This window comes from Siniperca chuatsi, linkage group LG10 (assembly GCF_020085105.1).
Source record: "Siniperca chuatsi isolate FFG_IHB_CAS linkage group LG10, ASM2008510v1, whole genome shotgun sequence".
Taxonomy (NCBI): Eukaryota; Metazoa; Chordata; class Actinopteri; order Centrarchiformes; family Sinipercidae; genus Siniperca; species Siniperca chuatsi.
The window spans coordinates 636,388-664,307 of NC_058051.1; the positions used below are offsets into that span (position 1 = coordinate 636,388).

General features: G+C 45.8%; 2 protein-coding genes across 4 annotated transcripts; one reads left to right on the forward strand and one right to left on the reverse strand.

The window, feature by feature from the left end:
* The first annotated feature begins 368 nt into the window (after positions 1-368).
* On the forward strand, positions 369-10,649 carry mthfr (methylenetetrahydrofolate reductase (NAD(P)H)). 3 transcript variants are annotated; one of them, XM_044212810.1, is made up of 12 exons: positions 369-598; positions 1,243-1,504; positions 1,806-2,044; positions 3,485-3,595; positions 3,692-3,885; positions 4,353-4,603; positions 6,362-6,496; positions 6,623-6,803; positions 7,783-7,965; positions 8,064-8,165; positions 8,253-8,372; positions 9,809-10,649. In XM_044212810.1, exons 2-12 carry the CDS (start codon positions 1,257-1,259, stop codon positions 10,028-10,030), a joined length of 1,986 nt encoding a protein of 661 aa, XP_044068745.1. In that variant the 5' UTR covers positions 369-598; positions 1,243-1,256; the 3' UTR covers positions 10,031-10,649. The 3 variants fall into 3 exon arrangements, with proteins under 3 accessions (XP_044068745.1, XP_044068746.1, XP_044068747.1); XM_044212811.1 differs by lacking the exon at positions 369-598 and adding an exon at positions 627-939; XM_044212812.1 differs by lacking the exon at positions 369-598 and adding an exon at positions 627-912.
* A 4,066-nt stretch (positions 10,650-14,715) lies between these two features.
* Positions 14,716-27,158, reverse strand: LOC122883729 (solute carrier family 2, facilitated glucose transporter member 1-like). Its single transcript, XM_044212816.1, has 10 exons — positions 24,874-27,158; positions 23,950-24,042; positions 22,378-22,538; positions 22,057-22,297; positions 19,480-19,642; positions 17,243-17,430; positions 16,473-16,577; positions 16,259-16,360; positions 15,965-16,168; positions 14,716-15,823 (listed from the first exon to the last, which is right to left on the reverse strand). Exons 1-10 carry the CDS (start codon positions 24,889-24,891, stop codon positions 15,617-15,619), a joined length of 1,482 nt encoding a protein of 493 aa, XP_044068751.1. The 5' UTR covers positions 24,892-27,158; the 3' UTR covers positions 14,716-15,616.
* Positions 27,159-27,920: the final 762 nt, after the last annotated feature.

The window sequence follows — 27,920 nt, forward strand, 5'->3', positions numbered from 1 at the left end:
ATGTAAACGCAGCATGAGTATCTTCCCCCACAGTGTCATGTGACGCCAAAGGCGGAGGGGCGTTCAAACCGTCAAAACTGCGTGCAATTTATGCACACGCATGTGTTCATGTAAGCGCAACCTAAACTCTTTACAGACTGCACGAATAGATAGTGAAACATCACTCAGCGGAATTTCCTGATGCTGCGTTGAAAGCCATTTGCTTTGGGAAGGAGCTGATTTTATAAATTGTGCGTATAATGTTGCGCAATCGCGATTCCCCTGAATACAGCGGTATCCCATGCTGCATTTGCTGCCCGCGGGGAAACCCGGGAAAACAACAGTTTCAACTTTCAGATAATAAACATTTGTGTATTATTAACGTCCGATATGACCTCTCGGGTTGAAAGGAGTGTGTATTAATTTAAACTAAGAAAGTTAACGAGCACTTAGCAAGTATGTGACGTTGGGCCCATTATTTGGGCTGCTTCCCTCGGCTGTGTGTAAACGGTGGGTTTCCCGTCCTGACCGAACGCAGCACCGGCTCGTCGTGTCGGACACCAGCGGACTGTGCGGCTCCGGTCCTGGATGGGAACACAAAGACAACCGGCTGCGCGAGGTGGGAGAAGCTATGTTTGCTTTGTTTTTCCGGTGTAAACACGACGTACCCGGGTTTAGCTCGAAGCGCTGGAACTTAGTTGCTTCTGTAACGTTAGTTTCTCCTTTAATTAACTAGCCAGTGGGCTAACGTCGCTCGTGAGGCACGTAGCTAGCTCAGCGCAGCTAGCAGGCTATAAATAGATGTTTGCTACTATTTTACCTTCCGCGTGCATGTGCGCGCACACGAGCGATATACCTGGGTATAAAGCGAGCGGCTCGTGCCAGTGTTATCACCTACATCTACTGCAGAGCAGCCGGGTTACAGTTCATCAGGTATGGGCACTGCTGTGGGCTCCTAATGTAAGTTACATAAACCGGCAAGCACGACTTTAAACATGCAACTTTAATGTGAACTCGCCCCTTATTCTGTCAGGTATTTAGGGAGGATATACTGAGACTGACACTGACTGTTGTTTAACTTTGTATTCATGCTGTGGGAGGTTGTATGTTGTCAACAAAAAGCTAGTCAACAAAAAATGGCAACATTTTGAATAGGGTTTGGTGTGGCGTTTGTCCCCCTGCTGTCAGGGTTCAGCTAAATACCTGCCAGTACTGGCCGGACGGAGTTAGACAGATCTCTTGTGTGTCTCTGTCTCTTCTCAGTATAATCTGCCATCATGGTGAACCAGGTTCAGCGAGGGGACGGTAGCTGGCAGTCCCGCAAGAGCGACTCCAGCGGGGCCAGCAACAGCGGCGGGGAGAGCTCCAAGGAGAGCTCCCGGTGCTCCACGCCGGTGCTGGACGCAGACCGGTCGGACAGGCTGCGGGAGAAGATGCGGAGGAGGACGGAGTCCGGGGACCGCTGGTTCTCGCTGGAATTCTTTCCTCCCCGCACGGCCGGTGGAGCTGTCAACCTCATCTCCAGGCATGTGCGCTCAAACCGGGCTTGGGTAGAGTATTGTGTGCAGGAGACATGATGTGCTTTGACTCGGCAGAGGCCAAACCAAAGAATGTAGCGCAGAGTTATTTAAGAGCACAAACTCCACCAGGTGAGCAGCGGTGCAGCTGGAGCTCCCGCAGGCTTCTCGCGATGCCTGCAGCAACACCTAGAGAGCTTGGTTTATGTGTTGCATACCTAGCATTGTCACTAACCACTCACAGTAGTGTGTGCATTGTTCCCAAACATCAGCTGGACCTTGTCTGTTGAGCGTGTCATTTGTCTTCAGATTTGACCGTATGGGCGCCGGAGGGCCCCTGTTCATCGACATCACCTGGCACCCGGCAGGGGACCCGGGCTCGGACAAGGAAACCTCGTCCATGATGATCGCCAGCACAGCGGTCAACTACTGCGGCCAGGAGAGTATCCTCCACCTGACCTGCTGCAACCAGACCAAAGAGAAGATCACCGGCCACCTGGCCAAAGCAAAGCACCTGGGCCTCAAGAACATCATGGCGCTAAGAGGAGGTGGGACGCTGTTTACGAGTGGGGGAGCCATGTGGTGCACTGTCACGAGAAAATAGCTCTCTGGCGAACTAGTGTGTGTGTGTGTGTGTGGAGCCGAAACCTGCCGTTCAGAGGCAGCCTAGATGTTATTGATCAGGGAGACATGTAGGCGGCGGTTCTCCACCTTTTCCTGAGACGAGACGAAACGAAAATCTGTCAAAACAGCACTTCACAGAATGAGTTCCCCCACGCGAAAACCCCATTGGTCAAGTCAGATTGATTGAACGGCCGTCCAGCCAATCGCAGCCATTTGGCCAACCCACCAGGCCAGGGAGGCGTTAACCGGTGACGTCAACGGGGCTGCGTCACTCGCTGTTGTCGCCGCGGTGACAGATTAGAGAATAAGACTAAATCAGAGGTATGAAACGGCTGCTTAACTTGTTAGCAAGGAAGAAGTTTCTTCTGTAACGTTGTCTTGTTATGTGATGTGATGTGTCCGCTAACATTAGCCAGTCAACATAACACGACATAGGCTATCCTAGTTGTTGTGCTAGCTGCTAGCTAGCTGCTAGCTAGCTCAATCGGTCCAAATGCAAACAAACACGCTTACCGTTAATGCAAGCTAACGGTGGAAGAAGTATTCACATCCTTTACTTAATTAAAAGTACTAATAGCACAATGTGAAAATACTCCACTGAAGTAAAAGTATATATGTATAAATTGTATTATCAGCAGAATGCAGTGAGAGTCGTCCCTGTGCAGTAAAACGCTTCCTGTCAGTGTTTTATTATATCTGATGTTTCTGGATTCATATTCCTGCTGCGTTCATGTGTGTGTTGCATTTTACTGCTGCAGATGTTTCAGGTCGAGCTCATTTTAACTGCTTTATATACTGTTGGGCAGTTTAACCTGCAGCAATGCATCATGGTCATAAACAGTCTGAAGTCATTGCTTAATGCTATGGGACGCTGACTGCTGGTGTAGTATCTTTAGGTGGAGGGCGCGGTGCTGCGATATACATTTTGAGCTATTATTTGTATATGGTGGATGCAGGAATGGAGGCTGAAGGCGGCAGGGCTTGCGGTGGTCCCCCACCCTTTTAAAATCGCTGCTCCACCCCTGATCACTACACTGTGAAAACTGTAATTGTACAAGAACAAGTCCTAAAATGTAAACTTTATTCTACATTGTCAGATGTTTTGGCTCTCATACCCGTCATTACCTGCTGAACATTTCATGGATTTAATCTGCTGGCTGCTGTTTCCTTTTGAGCACTCCCCAGTCTTACTCACGGTTCACATAATCGCGTTGCTTTTCACAGATCACTGGATCGGATCCTGCTGATTTGTTCGACATTGTTAGTCTCAGATAAGGTGAAAAACTAGGAGCGACTCCACATCAGAGTGAGAGTACAGTCTCAGAGATCCTCGTAACTTATGTGATGTTCTGATATCCCCGCAGACCCGGTGGGAGCAGACTGGGAGGAAGAGGAGGGAGGCTTCAACTACGCCGTCGACCTCGTTAAACACATCCGGTCAGAGTTTGATGACTACTTTGACATCTGTGTCGCAGGTATGTTATCTGCCTCCGCACGAGTAGTAGGCAGTTTAAGTGGAACTCCGTTTGAAGGATCAGTCAGTGATTTTTAAAACACGTCCGTGTGTCCAGGTTACCCCACAGGCCATCCTGAGGCAGAGAGCTACGAGGAGGATCTCCGACACCTGAAGGAGAAGGTGGATGCTGGAGCAGACTTTGTCATCACCCAGCTGTTCTTCAGGGCAGACACGTTCCTCAAGTTCCTGGATGACTGCAGGGAAGTTGGCATCACGTGTCCCATCCTACCTGGAATCTTCCCCATTCAGGTAACTCGCTGCTGCTTCCAGGAACAGGAAGCTTGTTGTCATTTATCGTGAGGCCGACTGCTGACGGAGTCATACTGGGAAACTCTTTCCCAGGAGTCGAGGATCGCTGTAGCTGTCCTCTGCAGCTGCTTTTTATTGCACTGTCCTGGGTTTGATCCAGACTAGACGTCGACTGATAAACCTGCTGGGCCGACATTATCGGCCGCTATCTCAGATACATCTGTATATACAGCGTGTTGGCTGATAAATAACAGGCAATCAAACTCTCACATATCGATAAGACGCAGACAGAGCCAGTCTTTTCTGGTGCTCACCGCGAAGCCTAAAGGCTCCATAGACTGAAGATGGAGGGAAGCCAAGTCCTTATCTGCAGCCAGCCTGAGTATCTGTACCGTGCTGTTGGTATCTATTATCAAATAATGTCAGATTACAGACCATCCGCTGGACTTTAACCTGTTCCTCTCCAGGGGTACCAGTCTCTGCGTCAGCTCGTCAAGCTGTCGAAGCTCGAGGTGCCGGAGGAGATCACCAGAGTCATCGAGCCCATCAAAGACAACGACGCTGCTATCCGTAACTATGGGATCCAGCAGGCGGTGGAGATGTGCCGGGTGCTGCTGGACAGTGGAAAGGTACCAGGCCTCCACTTCTACACGCTGAACCGAGAGGTCGCCACCATGGAGGTGCTGCGACAGCTGGGCCTGTGGATCGAAGACCCCAGGTCAGTCACCCCTCCGCCTGCTTACAGCACACTGAGCAAACGTTTGAAGTGGTCGTGGAGTTTGGGGAAAGAAATAGCAACTTCTGTAACATCAGTTCAGTCAATAATATCCCGTTCACGTCAGCTGCGTACGGAAGCCCTGAGGGGCAAGTGAGAGGAAAAATTCAGGGGATCCATTTTCTAAGTCTGATCTAAATTGTTTATTTTTTCATCTGCGAAACAGGTGGAAAAGACGTTTCGGCAGGTGAAAAATCAATGTTTTTGCGTGTGTTGTTGTAATTCTCCTTTCGGCCACAAGAGGCTGAAGTGCAGCACCACCTCATGTTCTAAACAGGACTAAAAGCATTCAGGTTTCTACCACGTGAAGCCGATTTAAACACATTTCTACCCAAAATAAAGACATGACAGTAATGGTACTTGCAAACACACAATATACTGTATGTACCTTGTGTTAGAGTGGAAGAAAACATGAATACATGAGGTAGTGGTGCACTTCAGCCTCTTGTGGCCGAAATGAGTATTGCAACAACAAACACTTGGAAAAATTCACCTGCCAAAAACGTTTTTTTTTTTTTTTTTCACAGATGAAAACAAAAACAGTAACTTGGTCCAACGATCATGGCAAACTTATTTTTTTATTTTTTTTATTTTCACCTGTTCTTAACTCAAACACAGGAGAGAAAACCGTCTAGATCAGACTTTAAAAATGGATCATCAGAAGTTTTGTTTTGTTTTTTCTCACTTGCCTCTCAGGGCTTCCGTAGCTGGGTGATACACGAGACCTCTTCATGTTCTAGCAAAGGGATAGAAATGCTTCAGTATCTCCAAGATAAACTATATAATTATATGTTTTTTCCCTAATCACACATCTTAATGCGTAAACATGTTTTTAATTAAAGTTGTTTGGGATCATTAATCTGGACCACAGAATCTTGTAAAACAATATGATCATATCGTCATGATGCGGAGCAGTGGGTGATCCAGCTTAACCTTCGTTTTTCAGTCCCGCAAAGAGAGTTCAGTTGCCGTGGTAACCAACGCTGCAGGTTAAATCTGTCAGGCTTACTGATCAAAACGTGAAAGAATCGCTTCCCGACCAATCGGCTGTGAGGAAATAATGCAGTCACATTTCCTGTTTGGACAAAATACTGCACCAGAGCAGAGCGATCAGAATCAGGGCTCCGCAGCAGCTCGGTCATCAAACACATCGTAGGACTCGTCCGTGCACAAACAGCGTGACTGTTCAGGGTTACATGTTATGTGATTATTGATTATAAGAGGTTTCTTTATTAAAAAAAAAAAGAGAGAGAGCGAACAACACAAATCTTACTAACGCATTACTTTTTCATTCAAGGCTACTTAATACGTTTGCACCGATTTGTAACATACAGCTTTTATTATTGTTGTTGTTTTTATCTGTTGCTGTTTTTTACATTCTAGTGCTGCGTTTAGTTTTCGTAACTTTTACTGTTGCAGTCAATTAACTTAGCAGAAATCCATAATCCATCGTATCCAATTATATATATATATATATATATATATATATATAATATGCTGCATACGATTGGCTGCTTGTTACAAGCCGGCCTCTGTCACATGCACAGGAAGTTAGATTGGTGAGTTATCCGGGATCACCAGCGTGCGTGAAGCCAGATGTCTGAGTCCGGGCAGGTTCGGCTCGGTTATTGGAACGGACCTCTGCTCTTTGTTTGTGCTTCAAAGCGGTTTTAGAGATTCAGAGCTTGTTGTCTTTGCCAGGCGGCCTCTTCCCTGGGCAGTGAGCGCTCATCCCAAACGCAAGGTGGAAGATGTTCGACCCATCTTCTGGGCCTCCAGGCCCAAGAGCTACATCTACAGGACCCAGGACTGGGACGAGTTCCCCAACGGCAGATGGTAACCTCCATTACACATTAACTTTTATGTAGTGAATAAATGTTAATTTCAACTATTTTAATTTGGATCAATAGAGAGTGTTGTGTGAATTGGTGTAAAATGGTGAAAACGATGTGATGTCTTCAGGGGAAACTCGTCATCTCCAGCTTTTGGCGAGTTAAACGACTACTACCTGTTCTACTTGAAGAGCAAGTCCTCCAAAGATGCACTGCTGCAGATGTGGGGGGAGGAGCTGATGAACGAAGAGAGCGTCTACGAGGTCTTCACCTGCTACATCACAGCTCAACCCAACCTCGGTGGACACAAGGTAGACGAGCAGGAACCGCGAATACTCCTTCTGCCACGAGTCCTTGACTTACAGTTAGTCAGTGTAGCTGAAGTGGCTGCTGGAGGACGTTTCACGCCACAGACCCTCATCCAACTAACTTTGCTCTTGGAACAAAGTTTCTCTCTCTAATCTCGGATAAAGTTATCCTGACTGTGCTGCTCTTAACTTAAATAAAGGCAGCATGAGTAGAGCCGATTGGTTAAGCAGATTCAACTTTAAATCGTAAACATCTCAGTTCAGTAATCAAGCTTACTTACAGTAAAGGACTAGTTCAACATTTCTGGAAATATTTGCTTTCTTTCTGAGAGTCAGATGTTCAAGCACTTTGTACTTTTGTTTTGATAAGTGCTCTATAAATAAAGTTTTATTATAGGGGGGGGGGGGACAGCTAGCCTGCCTCTGTCCAAAGTTCGAAAATACACCTACCAGCACCTCTAAAGCTCTCTGACTAACAACAACTTATTCGCCCGCGCAGCTCTGCGGTGCAGTGTCTCCGGCTGCAGCGCCGGGCGCCACATACAGTCGGGGAGTCCAGGTTTTGGTTGTGGTCTCTGTGCAGACACGATGGCACCAAACCTGACAACCTCACTGATGAAAAGACTCCAGGAAGCTGCACGCAGTCGCTGCACCCAGCTGTTCACCGAGAAACACTTCAGCACGTAACTCCCCCTAAAACCACAAACGGCGGTTTTTACATTTCTGTTTGTGTCCAGATTAAACAGACAGATGCAGCGTGTTCGTCGGAGAGCCAGGCTAGCTGTTTGCCCCTGCTTCCAGTCTTTGTGCTAAGCTAGGCTAACCCCGTCCCGACTCCGGCTCCGAACTGGACACGCAGACATGATAACATCTGACTCTCAGAAAGAATATGTGAAACTGATCCTTTAAACCAACAACTGTCATCAAATGTCAGCCAGTAGACCACGCCGCTCACCGGCTGAGGTTTCCTCTTCTGCTTCAGGTCATGTGTTTGCCATGGAACGACGAGCCTCTGGCCCCAGAGACCAACCTGCTGAAGGACGAGCTGGAGAAGGTGAACAGGCGAGGAGTCCTCACCATCAACTCCCAGCCCAACATCAACGGCAAACCCTCCACAGACCCTATAGTGGGCTGGGGGCCTGCAGGAGGCTACGTCTTCCAGAAGGTAGGAGCACTTGTTTGTGCCTTCGGATGGAGCGTTTGGGCAGGGGGGTGTTTTTGTCAGATACGTCGCTTTTAATCCTCGTGTCTTCAATCCAACAGGCCTATCTGGAGTTCTTCACCTCCAGTGAAAATGTGACCGCTCTCCTCAAAGTGCTGAAGAAGTATGAGCCGCGTGTCAACTACCACATTGTTAATGTGCATGTAAGTTTGAGCATAAAGCACCTGCCGTTCCCTGTTTGCGTGTGAGTTTATATTATTAACGTGTCTCCTTGGATATTCTGCGTGCAGGGCCGGAACCTGACCAACGCCCCCGACATGCAGCCCAACGCGGTGACGTGGGGGATCTTTCCTGGCAGGGAGATTGTTCAGCCGACTGTAGTGGACCCAGTCAGCTTCATGTACTGGAAGGTACGTTGCTGCTGACGTGCAGGGGTTCAGGCGGGTGCTGGTTGCTTGTTTTTGAACAAAAATAGCTTTTAATTAGCAGGCTTTATGTTTACATGCATGCATTATAAATGCAACAATATGATGGCAACATTAACACACAGCTTGAATCTCACGTTTACCAATCAGCCATTTGCACAGTAACCGTTCCCTGGAGGAGAACTGACTGAAAGGTAACAGGCCGCAGGATAGTCCACAGAAATGTTTCCGTCCACTCGAGTCGTTCACAGTATCAGCGATCAAAGTTTTATTCATTACTGCAGAGAGTTTAGTTGTTGCAAAGGTTTGCAAGGTTTCCAAAACATCTCTGCATGAACACTAGGGCTGGGTTTAAAAAAATCGATTTTCCGTTTCAAATCAGTCGTCATTTGAATTATCCGATATCGATTCCTAAAATCAGAGATCGATCTCTGTGTTGATAGACTAGAGCGTTTTTTTGTTTGTTTTTGTTTGTTTTCCTGGCAGTGAAGCGCTTGTGCGGTGAGAGAAAACCGCTGTGTGTTTTGTTTCTATGACAAGCACACTGACATTAGCTCGGCAGCTAAAGAGAGAAGAGAAAACCGCCCGGGTCAGAGAGTGCTGTTGACCCGGAAGGCGTACCAAGGCTGCGATACTGGAATACAGCGCGTAGAAATGTTGATACGTAACCGCGCGGGATTAAAGCGCGAATAACGCTGAAACATATTCTGCTAACTTACATGTATCACGGAGGTTCTGAGAGTCGAGTGAAAAGCTGCCATTCAGGTTCGGGCGCGCCTGACTGACTGATCGAGCAGTCTCTTTTTTTCTTTTAACAGCGCAATATTGATGATTAAGGGACATTATTTCAGCCTTACAGGTCAAGTTGTTTTCTTAATATCTATATATTTATCTATAAAGTAATGTTTGTGGAAACATCAGCTCTTAGAGGTGATTTAAAGGGTCAATTCTTGACGTAAACATTCAGATTTTGAATAATGCAGCAGGTTAGAGGCTTCCTCGTACAATTTCCAGCATTAGTTCTCTGAGAATCTCTCTCATATCCAACACTGGTACTGTTACTGAAATGTCCCTGACCGAATCAGAAACCTTGTGACTCGGTTCAGGAAGCCAGTGGCGCTACGAGCTCTACAGGTTAGCACACCTCTGAAACATCGGCACAGATGGGAGTGATTTCCTGCCTTAAGAAAGTCGATAAATACTTCGGTTCACGCGTGTGTCGCTCTGGTCGGGTTCCCTTCTCGCACCGGTAAACATTATCCTCCGTTATGGAAAGATCGTGAGACGTAACGGGGACGTGTGTTTGACGTGACACCAGCAGTTTCTTAGGACTAGTCGGCCTCCTCCGACTGGCCCACTGGATGCTCCCCTGACCAACCTGTCCCCATGTCTTCCACATGTCTTCCCCATGTCTTCCTCAGGACGAGGCCTTTGCCTTGTGGATCGAGCAGTGGGCCAAACTCTATGAAGACGAGTCCCCTTCACGGATGATCATCAAGTATATCCACGACAACTACTTCCTGGTCAATCTGGTGGACAACGACTTCCCCCTGGACAGCTGTCTGTGGCAGGTCATCGACGACATGTTTGAGCTGCTCGACGCTCCTCCAGAGCCGCTGCACGACGGAGCGCTCTCTGAATAAAGTCTGTCTTTTTTTAGAGAGACTCAGAACACTATGGGACTGTGGGTATTTTATGCATTGTCTAAAAAAGCTGCTATTTACAATACAGAGCTTGAGTAAGAAGTGTACTTCATAGTGTTTTTTATGAACGTTTTTTAACTTTTGAGTGAATAGGAAACGAAGCTCTGGCCTGGATAACAGGTTCACGCTAAACATCGGAGTATTTCCGAGCTCCGCGATGAGCAGCTTCGTCCTCGGCACTGCCAGCTGATCAGCTGTTAACGAGTTCTCACTGAAAAACAACAAATAGGAAGAAGACACTCGAAATGAATCGTGAACATGCTTTATACTTTTTTATAGTGTTTTTCAGCAAATGTGTTTATTTTCATGGAACAAAAAATAATGAATGCTATTTTTGAATTAGATTTTGTAATGATTTTTAGTGTGTGTGTGTGTGTTACAGGAGATGTGTATGGGTGAAACTCCTTTTTAATCTCACTGTGATGAGTCAGTCCGACAGATGTGTGAGCTGCTGACTCTCAGTTACACTGTCCACCTGCTGCCTTTACATGTTTTAAATGTACGTCGTATTTATTTGTGTTGCCGGTTTCATAAGCTCATTAAATATCGTGTGACCTGGTGAGTGTTTGTTTCTAAGGCGTGCAGCGGAGCATCCAGCACCTTCTTTAAAGCCTCTCAGTGGTGACGGTAAACACTTTTACTCAAATACTGTACTTCAGTACAATTTTAGAGTTACTTACGTGTTTAGTACTTTAGCTGCAGTCCGACACAAACCGGTTCAACATGAGCTCCAGCTCCACCAGCTGCAGCAGCAACATCCTGCTTTACATTAATGCACGAGGAATAATAACCTGATGATAGAATATATAACAGCACAGCAGCCACAGGGACGCTGCACTGCTTTAATGCTTTAAGGGCTTTTTCCTGATCACACTCTCACACTTTCACTGCAGCAGAGGGTTTGTACAGGGTGGTGTTAGTACTTTAAAGGATCTGAATACTGCCTCCGCCTCTGGTGACTTTAAGTATTCAGGGTGAAGCACCACCGCTGCAGAACTAGTGGCAGTACAAAGGCCACAGGACAGCGCATGACGCTGCAGCAGCCAGATGACTTGGCAGGGATTCTCCACACATTGAGTAACTCCACCTGCCAACAACTGAACACACAAATGACCGCCACAGAGAGGTGGTGTGAGGTGGTGTAGATCAGTCTAAACAGCTTGACCTGAGGCTGTCGGCCAGATCGCTAACATCAGAGAGAGAAATGTCGTCTCTTCATGCTTTGACTGGATCTATTTCTCTTAACATGAACAGAACTTATTATTACAGAAATCTTTATATGTTTATGTCATAAACATCATAAACAACTCAGGCTAGCAGCTCAGTGAGGTGTCGGACACGTTAACGTGTCGGCCTGATGGTGGCGCTAGAGGGAAAGTCAGAGGATCAGCAGAGTGATTACAGTTCATCCTGAGGGGAGCATGAGCGATGAAGTCTCATCAGAATCCAGCAGCTGCTGAGGTGTTTCACTAAAAAGCAAACTTTTGGTGAAAATCAGCGTTTTGTATAATAAACATGTCGACCTGCTGGTGGCGCTAGATAAAAGTCCGAGGATCAGCAGAGTCCTTAGGATTCGTCCTCTGGGGACCATGAACATCTGTCCAACACTTCATAAACACGTTTTTGGTGATCTGTTTACAACTAATGAGCGTGAGCGTTGTTTACTCGGGAGAGTTAACGGGGTGAACGATGATCTCAAGAAATCATTAACACAGAGCGAGACCACGAGCCAGCAGCCAGACGTCCCTCCGCCGAGTCAAACTGCACTTTGTGAAGGACAGAAACAGACGAAATGAACGTAACCCTAACCCTCTGTGTGAAGTGTGAACTTGCACAACACTGTTCATATCAACACTCTTTCCAGTCAGCATGCGGCTCCCTCAGCGTTACTCTTCCTCGTGCAATATTTCATCAGCCAAACGACATTGGCAGTGTCGGCTGTTCCCCAGTGACTCACAGTAAAAACAAGTATTTGTTTTCTTCATTCAAAGGTCAGTGCTGCAGCACTGTTGCTCAACGTCCCATCAGAGAGAGGAATGATAACAGGCTGACAGGCTTCAATAGGCCTCGTCATGTCTGCATGTATACTGTGGTGGACTTACAGCAGGGCCATAACACGACGGTGGAGCTAAGCTCTGCTGCCTGCTCCGTCAGCCTGCTCCGTCAGGTCACAGCACGCTGACTGCAGGCAGCTTACTGCCACGTGACTTCTCGCAGACACTGGACTTGTTGAAGCAGGAAAAGCACAGGCGTTAGCTAAAACACTGACAATGGCTCCTTTTCATCCAAGTGTCCCAGTAAGCCTCCAACAGCTAAATGGAATTCAGCCCTCATTATTTCCACCTGTGCTTTATCCTCCGTCACACTGTGCAGTGGGACTAAGGCCTGTTGTCGTTGGGACACTTCACATTTTGTGACAACCCGTCGAGCAGACTGTGAGATATGATGTGGACCAACCGATCAGCTGACCAGTGGTGCAGTGGACCCAAGAGGCAGCACTGAGGCCAACACCTGAACACCTGGGCTGTAAAAACACCTGCAGTGAACTGCTGGGAGGGAAAAGAGAAGCTGAAGCACACTGCTGTGAGCTGTGAGCGCCCTCTAGTGTCCTGTCTGCAGGCAGTCAGGGCGCGTCAGCATGCCGCCCTTTGTTTTGGCTTTGTAAACCTGATTTAATGTATCACCTCTGAAACATAAGTATTACTGGGCATCTCATTTTAAAGTATCGCGGTCTGAACTCGGCCGGTGTAACCATGGTAACGTGTGGACAGGACCACAGAGGCCACTGTTAAAAAGTCAGAATATTATGAGGATGAAGCTGTATTTTCTAGAAAAAGAGTCAATATTATGACTAATATGAAATTATAATTCCATTCTGATAACATTACAACTTTTTCCACATAAAACTGTGATTTTACGGCTTTATTCTTGTTATATTATGAGTTTTCTTTCAAACTTCTAAATACTTCAGTTAGGGAGAAACATCTGAACCTTCAAGAATAAAGTATGTTGTGTTGTTACTGTAGAATAACGGCATTTAAAAACACATTATGACTAATATTGCGTGACTGTATAATCATAATACAAATATCATGACATCATGACTTTTTTATTGAAATAATGACGTCATTCTCATGACTTTTTTGTCTCAAAACAGTTCAGCTTTATTTCCTAAGATTTCTTTGCTGCTAATACTCGCTCGATCATTAACTCTGGCCTGAGCTTTAACCGATCACCAGACTGCTGCCAATCATCGCAGGCTCGTCACAGGAAGTGGGTTGTCATCATCAGCTATCGTTAACATTTATTAGACAAGTTCCACTGATATCCTTTCATTTCTAAAACACAGTACAGATTATCTGCCGGACACATCGAGTTCATAAAGTACAAGTCACAGCACAGTTCATCCATTCCTCCGCTTTGTACATGTCATTTCCTGTTTAAATGTTTAAATCTTCCTATGGATTCAAATATATTTATGACCTGTGTGAAGAAACTGTTTCATTCAAGCAGCAAACCTCAGAAAAATAAAACATACACAAAAGTATTTCAATATAAATGTTTAAATATTAAAGATTGTGCCTTCTGTAAATATGCATTTGTATGAATGGGCTGTTAAATATAGGAATACAGTAAATATAGAACTGTGAATATAGTATGTAAATGACTTCAGTAGGTTCATTAATATATATATATATATATATATATATATATATATATATATATATATAAAGCTACATTATGACTCTCTATGATCTGTGGATCCAGTTATTATGAAGCACATTTATGCCAGAAAAATACAGAAATTGGTGGAAAATAGTAATAAAATAAAAACTGACAACAACAGAAGAGGACAGTTCACACACACAGTCGTGTTTCCATCTCTTCAGAGGACATTACATTGACTTACATTCATTTATCGGGCCCCAACACATCACTAATCAAATACTGCCATCTGCTGGTAACCTGTCACAACACATCAAGCCTGTTGCAGGAAACCTCGGTGTCCTGTTTGACAGCAGTTTATGTTTTGAGCAACATATCACTGAGCTCGTCCAATCAGGTTTCACCTCAGAAACAAAAATCAGATCCATTTTAAATCTTAGTGATGCAGAAACTGTTGTTCATGCTTTTATCTCCTCACGCCTCGATTACTGTAACAGCCTGTTCACTCGTCTTAATCTAAAAACTCTGACAGACTGCAGACTGTACAGGACTCAGCTGCTCGGCTGTAAACCAGGACCCAGAGGTGCGACCACGTCACACCTGGTTCAGCCTCTTTACATCGGCTCCCTGTTGGTTTCAGGACTGATTTTAAGATCTTGTTGATTACTTTTAAGGCTCTTCATGGCTCCAGACTGTATTTTAGACCTTGTAGTCCCTTATGAACCTTCACGTAGTCTGAGATCTTCGGGCAGGGGTCTCCTGTCTGTTCCTGAGTCCAGGATGGAAACTAAGGGGGACAGAGCTTTTGCCATCAGGGCCCCGAGGCTCTGGAACAACCTGCCCGAAGACATCAGGCTGTCTGAGTCAGAGTCTTCGTTTAAGTCTCGTCTCAAAACACATTTTTATCTGAAAGCAGATCCTGATTTTACCTGAACTGTTTATTTTATTGTTTGTGTGTTTTATTTCTTTATATTTCGTCATTCACTGTGGTATTTTATTTCTCTTGCTGTGAAGCACTTTGTACTTTGTTTTGATAAGTGCTCTATAAATAAAGTTTTATTATTATTATTATTATTTCCTGGAGACTAACCCTAAACCTTAAGTCTTCACCCTAAAATGTAATATTGTACATTATGGGGACTTGCGTTTTGTCCCCAAAAGGAAGGCGAGTCCCCACAACGTGAGTAATACACGCTCACACACACACACACACACACACACACACACACACACACACACACACACAGCCTCAAATTTTACCTTTAGCAGTTAAATTCATGATAGTAAAAAGGTTTCAGTCTGAACAAACTTATCTCACAACCAGAATGTCACATTGGACTTTGTATCGCAGCGTGTTTCAGTTTGGAGGAACCAAGTTAGAAGTTCCAAATGTGGTGCAAATTTTAACCAAATTTCCAGAAAAATGGCCAAAGAAAAAGTGAATGAATGTATTGAATGCAATGAGCTCATTGGCTGATGGAGGTAAACAGCTGGTGGAGCTAATTCTCCGTCACTAAAGGAGCTCCAGTGGACGCTCAGACGATGGAAACGTGACGCTTCTGTCGGCTTCACGTGAGGAAGGCTCCAGCCTCCTCGTCGCTCCACACAGCTGATGCTCTCAGCTCTTCGCTTTATAATGTTGCTACATGATGCGACTCCAGACGTGTACAGTCTGGACCCAGCGGGCTTTTTCTGCGCCGGCCTCTCACGCAGGAAGTCAGGAGGACCGGCCGAGCCCATCGGTCCTGTGTGAAGACTAGACCTCTTGTGTAATACTGACCCTAACATTAGTTCTACGCGTGCCCCCCAAGTGTAACAGGTGACTTTGCAGCAGGTGAGTGCGTGCACGGAGGGCGGCCTTCAGAGGTCGAAGTCGTCCCCCCTGAGGGTGTTGAACTCTTCGGGGGCCGAGTACTTGTCAGCACCCTGACCGGCTGACTGCCGGAAGCCCGCCGCGATCTCATCAAAGCTGCGGCCCTTTGTCTCTGGCACCTTGAAGTAGGTGAAGACGAAGAAGCCGAGCAGCAGGACGGTGAAGATGATGAAGACGTAGGGGCCGCAGAGTTGCTGCAGGCAAAACGGGATTACTTTTTAATTACGGCCACAAGCTACAATATGAACGTGCAGTCAGGAAGGCTAATGGCGTTCCTAGACACACTGCAGATAAATGTGTGATGTCAATATAATCTGAAATTGAAGCTGACTCACCTCCACATACTGGAAGCACATCCCCACCAAGAAGTTGGCAGACCAGTTGGAGAGACCGGCAACTGCGATGGCAGCAGGCCGGGGCCCCTGGCTGAAGAGCTCGGCCACAATGAACCAGGGGATGGGGCCGGGGCCGATTTCAAAAAAGGCTACAAAACTGAAGACGGCCACGACGCTCACGTAGGACATCCACCTGAAATGGTCCTGAGGAGGAGCACAGCGCCCCACAGAGGCGTTCAGTCACCTCACGTGAACGGCCTAACGGACGAAGTAAAGGGGAGCGCAAACACTTACCAACAGCGCCATGGCAACAGTTAGAAAAACGGCTGAGACTGCCATTCCCATCAAACCGGTGAGGTGAAGAGGTCTCCTGCCCGTACGCTCCACCACAAACAGCTGCAGAGACGCAGGGGAAGCATTCATGTAGCGGTAATAATGCCGCCGACGTCCTGGAGGAAAACATCTGAGGCTTTCTATTTTCATTTGAAATGGTTCTTTTGTGACTTACAGAAACCACCGTGAAGGCCGTGTTGACCAATCCTGCTCCGATGGTTGCGTAGACGGGCTGGGACACACCTGCTCGCTCGAAGATCCCGGTTGAATAGTAAAACACCTGAAGAGGCGTAACACAGGGGGCCGTTACTTCACATCTGCTCTGCAGACCTTAGACCTGAACTAAGAGCTGGACTCACTAAAACTACTATGAGAACTGCTTCTTGACTTGGACTTTGAGACTTATCTTGAGCATCTTAAGACTCAACACAAAATGAAAATTCCCGACACATTGTGCCTCCAGCGGGCTCTGCGTGTCCCCCCAGGCACCCGGGACACGTCTCCATCAGATGCTTTAACCGCCTGTCGCTCCTTACTTCATGACTCTCTGACCATTACTTCCCCTTCTGCGCTAACAAGTAGCTACTGAGGAATTCACTGTTCGTTCCTTAGTCATCGTGGGCGGCTGTGGCTCAGGAGGTAGAGCGGGTCGTCCGATACTAACCTCTGTCTTCTGCCGGCTGATCCCTGAAAACACTTTGTTACATCGGAGTGAGTTTATCTCCTTCATCATTATGTTGCGGGAAAGAATAATAATAATAATAATCCCATGCAGATGGATGTGTATGGATTGTGTGGGTTAAATCTGCCTCCAGAGTAAAAGAAGAGAAATCTACGATAGGAACTATCAAATATCTACTTCCTTGTGACCGTGTACGTCGTTATCTTGACCTCATTAGATTGCACCGTGTGGCAGAGCTCATCCGTCTGCATCGTTTGACTTACAGCGTTGATTCCAGACAGCTGCTGTGAGAGCTGCAGCATGATGGCGACAAAGATGGGCTGGCGGTAGCTGGGGGAGCGGAACAGCTCGGGGATGGTCACCTTCTTCTCCCTCATCATCTGCTGGCTCTCCTCCTTCATCTCCTGCATGTCCTCACTCACCTCGTCAGTTCCCCGCAACTTCATCAGGACTGCAAGACAGGAGTTCACGTTACGTCTGTGTCGGCCTGGAAAAGGATTTATGCAGCTGCCACGCCGCTGCCAGATGTGCTTGGCAGGAAATGTGTGGTCAAAAGATGAGGTATTAACCGACCTTTCTGGCAGCCATTGGTGCCAGTTAATTTCCCTGCAGTAACCTGCAGAGAAACTGCAGTAACTTCAGAGAAACTACAGTAACTTCAGAGAAACTGCAGTAACCTGCAGAGAAACTGCAGTAACTTCAGAGAAACTACAGTAACCTGCAGAGAAACTGCAGTAACTTCAGAGAAACTGCAGTAACTTCAGAGAAACTGCAGTAACTTCAGAGAAACTGCAGTAACCTGCAGAGAAACTGCAGTAACTTCAGAGAAACTGCAGTAACTTCAGAGAAACTGCAGTAACCTGCAGAGAAACTGCAGTAACTTCAGAGAAACTGCAGTAACTTCAGAGAAACTGCAGTAACCTGCAGAGAAACTACAGTAACCTGCAGAGAAACTGCAGTAACTTCAGAGAAACTACAGTAACCTGCAGAGAAACTGCAGTAACTTCAGAGAAACTGCAGTAACTTCAGAGAAACTGCAGTAACCTGCAGAGAAACTGCAGTAACTTCAGAGAAACTGCAGTAACTTCAGAGAAACTGCAGTAACTTCAGAGAAACTGCAGTAACCTGCAGAGAAACTGCAGTCAGAGAAAACAGTGCAGGAAACTGCAGTAACCTGCAGAGAAACTGCAGTAACTTCGGAGAGAAACTGCAGTAACCTGCAGAGAAACTGCAGTAACTTCAGAGAAACTGCAGTGGCTCAGAGAAAGCTGCAGTAACCTGCAGAGGCTGCAGTAACTTCAGAGAAACTGCAGTAAACTTCAGGAAAGCTGCAGAGCTCAGAGAAAGCTGCAGTAACCTGCAGAGAAACTGCAGTAACCTGCAGAGAAACTGCAGTAACTTCAGAGAAACTACAGTAACTGCAGAGAAACTGCAGTGGCTTCAGAGAAACTGCAGTAACTTCAGAGAAACTGCAGTAACTTCAGAGAAACTGCAGTAACTTCAGAGAGAAACTGCAGTAACTTCGGAGAAACTGCACTTCAGAGTAACTGCGGTGGCTTCAGAGAAACTGCAGTAACTCAGAGAAACTGCAGTAACTTCAGAGAAACTGCAGTAACTTCAGAGAAACTGCAGTAACTTCAGAGAAACTGCAGTAACCTCAGAGAAACTGCAGTAACCTGCAGAGAAACTGCAGTAACTTCAGAGAAACTGCAGTAACTTCAGAGAAACTGCAGTAACTCTGCAGAGAAACTGCAGTAACTTCAGAGAAACTGCAGTAACTTCAGAGAAACTGCAGTAACTTCAGAGAAACTGCAGTAACTTCAGAGAAACTGCAGAGAGAAACTACAGTAACTTCAGAGAAACTACAGTAACTTCAGAGAAACTGCAGTAACCTCAGAGAAACTGCAGTAACCTGCAGAGAAACTACAGTAACTTCAGAGAAACTGCAGTAACTTCAGAGAAACTGCAGTAACTTCAGAGAAACTGCAGTAACCTGCAGAGAAACTACAGTAACCTGCAGAGAAACTGCAGTAACTTCAGAGAAACTGCAGTAACTTCAGAGAAACTGCAGTAACTTCAGAGAAACTGCAGTAACTTCAGAGAAACTACAGTAACTTCAGAGAAACTGCAGTAACCTGCAGAGAAACTACAGTAACCTGCAGAGAAACTACAGTAACTTCAGAGAAACTGCAGTAACTTCAGAGAAACTGCAGTAACTTCAGAGAAACTACAGTAACTTCAGAGAAACTACAGTAACCTGCAGAGAAACTGCAGTAACTTCAGAGAAACTGCAGTAACTTCAGAGAAACTACAGTAACTTCAGAGAAACTACAGTAACTTCAGAGAAACTACAGTAACCTGCAGAGAAACTGCAGTAACTTCAGAGAAACTGTGTGTGTGTGTGTGTGTGTGTGTGTGTGTGTGTGTGTGTGTGTGTGTGTGTGTGTGTGTGTGTGTGTGTGTGTGTGTGTGTGTGTGTGTGTGTGTCTGTGCGGCTCACTGCTGCGGGCCTTGCTCTCCTCGTTGCGGTTGATGAGGAGGTATCGGGGGCTCTCGGGGCAGAAGGGCAGCAGGGCGCACTGCAGCACAGCCGGCAGCAGAGTGAAGCCCAGCAGGAGGGGCCACAGGGAGGCATTCCCCATCAGGGATTCAATCCCAAAGACCTACACGACACGCACAACACACTGCTCACACACACTGCTCACACACACACTGTACAGAGCATTATATTGGTTCTAACCAAACCAACAGGACCGTTCTTCTACACCAGCTGGCTTAAATGTCGTGTTTGCTAACTTGCTGTTTGTTGTTGACAAGTTAATTTTAAAACATCAAATAGTGTCTGAAATCTTACATTTTATAAAATGCACACTTTGAGTCGTGTCCGGGGTGCAGGGGGGCGTGTGGGGGGTCAGAGCCTGCTCACGGCCCTAAAAAGGCCATCTCCAAACTGTTACCCTAAATCCATAAAACGTCCTGCAAATTCTTTCACAGAAATGTAGAAAAAGGCTGAAACAGGATGCAGACGACGGCTGTTACAGTGTTCTGGATAGACGCTTGACAGAAGCATCTATTACCTTCGTTGTGCAGCCAAGCATTGCTCTGACCCACAGAAGTTTCCATGCACACAATAATCTAATTACGACTGAGGCATTACTCCAGTTAAGATGTTTACTCGGGTTGCTTTTAGGAACCCAGTTGAAGAGCAGGACGTGTGTCTGTAGCCTGAAGAGCATTTGGGGGGAAAGGAGGAAATAAAGGGAAGCATAGAAGTTAAATTATTACAATGTATTCTGTATATTACGTATTATCAGACATATTTATATTAATAATAATAATAGTTTATTTATATAGCACCTTTCACACACAAAATGCAGATCAAAGTGCTTAACAAAATAAAAAGTAAAGAGCAGACAATTTATACAGTTAAAATATTAAAATACAGTGCCATGTAATAGTAATAAAATAATAGTAAAACTGTAAAAACAGTCGTTTCATAGTTTGAGTGAGTGATGGATAAAAAACAAAGCATTTGGTTTGGGAGGTTTGTTAATGTGTTTACACGGCTCTATCAGCATTATCACATTAACATCATGACAGCATGGCGGCTCCGCCTTAATCACATCAGGACTGGATTATTGTGTGCATGTAAACAGACAGTTTTGCAGAGACTTGGAACTTAGAAAAGTGATCAGTTGGATATTATTCCATCCGTCTTTAGGTGCAGGACCGACGAAATTTCCCGATTAAGGAGAGTAGATGGGCAATGACCAGACATACTGTAGACAGAGCCTCGGATTTATCCCATACGATATCCAGAATATAGTGTTAATTCCTCAATACAGTTTTAAAAAGTGGGTATAGATATTTCTGATTGTCGTCTGCGTACACTGAAAGTTTATGATTAATATTGCCCGCTGTACTTCTATGAATGTGTGTATTATTCCTCAGTTTCTGTGCTGAGGGCTCTAAATAATAAAGGGCAGCCTTGTCTTGAAGATCTGTGCAACCGGAATAAAGCTGACACGAGGCAGATATGATCTGTTAAAACACAAGCATAACGGGTCTCATATAAAGCTCAAAGCCGAACTTTCCAAGTGGTTCGAAGAGGTAACTTCATTCCACACAATCAAAGGCTTCGGCAGCATCTAACGACAAAGTGATTGTTGGAGGAGTCGTATAAGAAGAGAAAGAGGCCGATAACCACTTTGATCTTTCCCTGTTTTGTGGATGAAAGATATAACTGCAGTGTGCATGGGAGCTTCAAATGCATCATCATATACCTCAAGCAATAAAGGACAAATAATATCTTCAAATCTTCTATAAAAATCGTCAGGAAGGCCATCTATCTATTTATTAAGAGACATGCTTTTAATCGCCTGCAGGAAGTCCCTGTCGCCATCTGTGGAAGATTACAAATCAGAGGCTAACTGTCTAATGGCAGCAGCTGATCTACTCTCTGTACTACACATAGGTGGGGATCTGTCTAAATCCTGGTCCAGGATTCGATTAAAATTACCACCTCATTTTACATGAATAGTTCCAACAAGAGTTGAGATAAGTAATGAAAGAACTCCGGCCTATCCAAAGTGTTTGCATAGAGATTACAGAGATAACTGGTGTGTCCAATAGTTGCCCATGAACTGTTACACAGTGACCGTCGGAACCAGTTAATCCTCGTGTTTCATTAAAATGAACTGTCTTACTAATCAAAATAGAGATCCCTCTACTTTTACCAGTTCCTGGACTTGAAAACACTCATTTATAAAGAGCATTTGAGTTTCAACAATTCTGTCTTGTTTAAATGTGTCTCCTGAACAAAAGCGATGTCCACTTTGGATTATTTTAGATAAAATGTCCCTTAAGGTTACAACCGGCTGGTTTCAAATCAGCTATGTTGGTCATGACGTCACCAAGAGGTCACTTTACGCATATATTATTAAGGAGATGATCCAGTGTGACAGTGAACAAGTCTTACAAACATAAAACCTGGGGACAAACTGCACAGACCCAGCACAGTCTGAGGAGCTGTGTGGAGACTCTGCAGCTGCTGAAGGTGGGCCGTCGTGGATCTCACCTGTGCCATGAGAATGCCGATCACTACACCAAGCTGATGCAGAGTGCCTAATGCTCCGCGGAGAGATGTGGGTGAGATTTCCTCAACATAAATGGGCACAAAGCCAGTGGAGAGGCCGGAGTAGAGACCCACGATGAAGCGTCCGGCGATGAGCATCTCGAAGGAAGCAGCCATCTTGGAGAAGCCCATGAACGCAGCAGCAATAAAGGCGAGCACGTTGGCCATGAGCATGGAGTTCCTCCTTCAGACATGAGAAGAGTATTCGTTAATGGTCATAAAAGGTGCGACTGATAATGTCGTCGGCCGTAGGAAGAGTCGTACCTGCCGAAGCGGTTGACGAAGAGGCCAACGGAGAAGGAGCCGAACATTCCTCCCACAGAGAAGATGGCCACGGAGAGCGACCACAGAGCTGTCAAAGTGGTCCGAGAGATGGGCTCTGAATACCTGCTGCTCCACGTCTCGTTGTAGAAGCTCTCAATGGTCTGAGATGTGGAACATGAATAAAGACAGATTAGTCTAGTCTAGATTAGACTGAAAGTAACCGTGACAACAGTACTGATGCTATACACTTGTTACAGTAAGTGGCCATGCACTGTAGCAGCATTAGCATCATCATCAGTACAGGAAAACACAGCCACCCCTCCATGCATCGTGCTGTTCTGTACCCCCAGCTTGTTTGTGATTTAGCCACATTGGGTCATCACACACTACTGCCATAAGGAACTAAACGGGTCACATGAGCTGCATCTTCAACTTGCCTGGTAACCAGGAGCTCCTTAGTCCTTAATGCCTCCAGCAAACCGCTGCATTATCTGATTAACCTGCTCCCAGTCGCGTCAGGCTTCGGTCAGCCCTCCTTCAGCTGACAGGTGCCAGTGGCCGGATTCAAACTGGTGACATAGTGCAGCACTTTTCATGTCTTCAGCTGTCTGTGTGTTCTTTCTGTGTTTGTGTTTCATGCTTTTGTGTTTTTTATGCTGCCTTGATGCAAAGAGAATTTCCTCCTGTGGGACGATGAAGATCTGAACTGCACTGAACTGAAATCCTAATATTGTTTCTGTTGCCTTTATAATAATGAGTATTACCTCCTTTGTAACTGAATAATGTGCATGTAAGTTGTGCGTTCAGTTTGATTCAGTCACTGAAAGACGACTAAACGCTGTCCTCTGACTGTCCGACCACCAAACCCCAGACGGGCGAAGCTCCGAGTTCCTCAAAATGTTAAAATGCTCCTCTGTGTCTCCTTCAGTTATCGCAGGCAGTTTTTGCCCCAGATTTTGCCTCTCAGGCAACATACGAGAAACATACAAGCTGGCCTACTTCCTGGTGGAGGTTGTGGGTGCTGAATGCAGCTCGTGGGGAAGTCTGCAGACACTTCCTTTTCATTTTCATTTAGGCTAGCTGTTTTTATTTCCAGATAACAGCATCAGAACTGATAATCAGTCAAAGATAATACAGTAAAAGACAGTGATGTCTGTAGTGAAGATAGAAATAAAACATATTGAGTTCAAAGGTTCACTGTTGACATTGGAAATGGTTGTTTGAACTTTCTGTCAGCCATTTTTTTTATAAAACATAATAACCATATTTGCCAGAAAGCATCAGGTCTCTGTCAGGACATTATAGTTAAACCAGCCAGAGCTTCGCCCTTAAACTCAGCAGAAGCAACTCTAGGATGTTCAGCTCTCCAGGAGCGTACGATGCACATCATGTTGTCTCTACATTTTAACAGTGAATGAACTAAATCACTTCTACAAATAAAAGGCGGTGAAAGCACTGCACATGCCACCTGGATGTACCTCTGGACCAGTACCTGAGTCTTTATTCTCACACGTTTCTTTACATATTTCTTGTCCTTTTTCCTCCGACTCTCTCACTCAACATGACACTCACGTTCTGAGGAGCATTGATGACACCAGTGTTGTAGCCAAACTGGAGAGAGCCAATCACAGCTGTCCCCACAGCCATCATCAGCTGGGCTGTCACCTGTTGTTAGAGATAAAGACAACTCACACGTGCAGCTGGTAAAAGTCTGTAGAATCAAAGACACATTTTCCATTTTCCATACACAACACATGATGAGCTTATAAAGTATGCTGCAGATTAAATTACACACCTGCACATAAAGAACTTCAAATTAGCTCCACCTTGACAAACTACACGCGGACAGTTCAGGCGTTAATGCATCAGTAATAATTAATGCAGCAATATAACACTGAGGGGTGCTTTAAGTACGTGTTGCTGATGAAACTTCGTTACTGACGTACATCTTCAAATGCAGGACTCCACTTGTTGTAATGTATTATGTATATATATAAATGCTTTTAGATATCGCTACTTCAGTGAAAATAAAGGGGCTGATTCTTTCTGCAGATGTATGCAGACTGAACCCGTCTGATTCCTGAGTGGCTGTTGATGGAAACTACAAGTGCACAGCTGCAAACACATGGTTACAGGTGGAAACACAGTATAATCTTCAGAAACACATTTTGCTTTCTCCTCGTGAATTGTCGTTTGGTGTCGATAAAAAGTATGTTGCTTCCTTATGTCGAACTGCAAAAACACCATAAAGCACACACGCTGTGCAATAAGAATAAAACCTTGTTATAATGTACTACTGTTGGCTCGTGTGTGTGTAAAGAGATAAATAAATGGTGTGTGTGTGTGTGTGTGTGGTGGCCATATTGCTTATTCACTCACTATGACCTTAAGTAACATGCAGTCAGAAGGTGAGAGAGCCTGCAGCTCCAACACTGTCTGCACACTATCCACGCGTCTTCTCCACAGCTCAGTTAACAACACCTTCACAGGCCTTACCTGTCCGCTGCACTCCATCACTCACAAACTCCAGACTTCACTTCCACACTCCTTATCGATCCGTCAGGTCAGCGCCGTCTACCTTCTGCAGAGACGAGTCATGCTGCAGCCTCCTCAGTGTAAACAGCTCTCCCTCCATTCACCTGCTGCGCTAAGCTGCTTAATGACGTCGGCACTAAGTGGAGCTTAATGAGCAGGAGAATCGCTGCGCTGATTGGCCGAGAGGAAAACACAGCAAGGCCAGCACGTGGATCATCAGAGTGCCAGAACAGTGACTGATTAATAATCCTGGCTTCAGTATTAGATATGGATCAAATATTGATCAAAAATTAAACTAAATATTGCCTGAGACATGAGAAGACGATAAAAACGTTTTATTTTCCGGTTTTCCAACATACATCCACTAGCTACATAATGAAATAATAAATAAACATGTTAAAGAAAATGAATGAACTCTTTACATTACTTCTTTGTGTGCGTGTGGGTCCTGTTTAAATAAAATCAACATGTGGCAGTACGTTTTCCATGTGACTCCAGAAGTTAGAGGGCAAATGTGTGCTGTTGGGCCCCTGTTGACCCCCGCCCTCATACTGTTTGTACAGAGCACACAGCAGACTGTACAGCACAGGCAGCTTCATGAGCAGCTGCCTGTTTCCGCCTGCAGAGTTCAGCCGCGTTACGTCTGGAAACAGCTGAACCAGGGCGATGAGAGCCGAGGGACTGAACCAAAACAAGGAGCTGAAAGAGGCTAAAGCGCTCCGTGGAGCTGAGGGGAACTGCAGAGTGTGTGTTCGTCTCCACGAGGGAGCGATGTCACATTATTGTTCACCGTCCAGTGCGATCCCTGAGGTGATGAATGTACATGTTCTCCAATCAAAAGGAGGAAGAACATGTTGCTGATCGGTCCATGAGCTGATGAACGCTCAGTCAGTCAGGGATTTGAACCTGTGTCATGTTAAACATTTGGCACATTTATTCACTGCAGAGCTATATTTACACACAGATGTGACCAGAGGCCCCTGACTCAACCAGAGGCACTACACACTTATAGCAGTGTGTGTGTGTGTGTGTGTGTGTGTGTGTGTGTGTGTGTGTGTGTGTGTGTGTGTGTGTGTGTGTGTGTGTGCGTGTGCGTGTGCGTGTGTGGGAGTCCCTCGTGTTGGTCCAGGTGAGAGGCTGCTCACTCTCACTAATCCTCGGAGCACAGCGTCTATTTATACGTTCACTCGGGCGTTTCAGATGCCGACAGGCTTGACATGTGACCTCGTTAACACACTTGTGTTAACACACTTGTGTTAACACACTTGTGTTAACACACTTGTGTTAACACACTTGTGTTAACACACTTGTGTTAACACACTTGTGTTAACGAGGTAAACAAGGCGTCTTATGTGTCTTATAGTCATCCAGTAGTTGTGGATGAGTCTCAATACAACTTAATAGTCATATTGCGTATTTGCATGTGAATCTGTGTGTGTGTGTGTGTGTGTGTGTGTGTGTGTGTGTGTGTGTGTGTGTGCTATATGAGAAAGAAATGATGATGAAGCACACTGGCAGCTGATGTTTACAGCAGCAGCCATAATGTTCACCATCTTAGCTTAGCGTGTTAGCGTGCTAACATTAGCTGGTTAGCAGTGAGCACAGAGCGCAGCTGAGGCTGATGGGAGCGTCAGCAGCTCTGCAGGTGTTTGTGTCGGACGCGTCAACATGTCGACCTGATGGTGGCGCTAGAGGCGCTATGAGTTTTTGAATTGGGGGGGGCACGCCTTCAGCACCTGAGAAGACTGAAGACTGAAGGGGGCCGTCTCTGGGAGGCCGGTTTCTGACTGCCTTCAGAACCTCGTACAGCAGCGTCGTGATGACCTTAACTGGCTCGTGTGACGACGTGTCGAGCTCGGGGCTGTTAACTAGCCTGATGAGGTCGAGCTGAACGCTAGCCATCACAATTTGGATGTAACATTAGGTGTTAACGTTATTTCCATGGAGTCGAACGTTAGCTCGCGTACTTGTCCTTCCAGATTCCACGTGAATAACGTTACTGACGTTGGAGCGCCGGGACGACTCCTTTAACGTTACTAACGTCACCATTTTGCCGACGATTCCGACGCAAGTTTAGCTCCTCAGCCAAAGTGCCAACTTTAGGCCACTATGGGCTGACAGTCTGCCAGCGACAGGCTGGTTTACAGACAGTGAATATCCTGTTGGGTAGTTTAACCTGCAGCAATGCATCATGGTCTATAAGATCATCACGTGTTTGTAGCGTCGCCGTCCAGTGAGAACCACGTATCTCTGAAAAGTCTCCCTGAGCTCAGAGAAACAGCCTGTTTCCAGCTGATCCGAGGGGGGGTTAAAGAGTTTATTCAGCTTCAGGAGGAGGAGAGTTTCCTCAGCACGTGAAGGAAACTCTTCATCCTTCAGCTCGTCACTAACACCTGGAGATACGGGGTTTTCACTGGACAGGAAGGGGATGAAACACTGTGATTTCCCATTTCAGAGGCTTGTTTCAGCTGGAGCTTCCCCTCTTTCTTCTTTAGCCACGCTCGCTGCATGACTCTGCTGGGTGGGGGGCATGAATGGGGGACCAGGTTTTTCAGAACACCAGCTAAGATTAAATTAAAAAGATTAAAAATGATTGGACTGATGTATTTCGAGCTGTTAGGGAGATATACATGATATACATATTGACCTTCCACAACACCCAGTTCCTGTTGGGAATGACGCCTGAAGGGACGGAAGGAAGGAGTCAAAACGATTTACCCCAAATTGTGTTTGCAGCGGCGGCTCCTCCGAGTTATGGATGCACATATGAAACCGCCCAGGGCTGGGGTCGTCTTGTCACGCAGTACCAAAGATTTTACAGTTGTTTTATCTTATTTCTGTGGTCTGTACTGTGCCAAAACGTTTAAATAAAAAGCAAGTCCCAAAGAAAAGGTCCGGATCGAGGGACCACCAGCAGACCCTGATCAGAGGACCTTAGAGACCTGCTGGTGATACGGGGCTGCAGCGGGCGCCTGACCCTGCGGAGCTGGATTCTGAATTTGACGGAG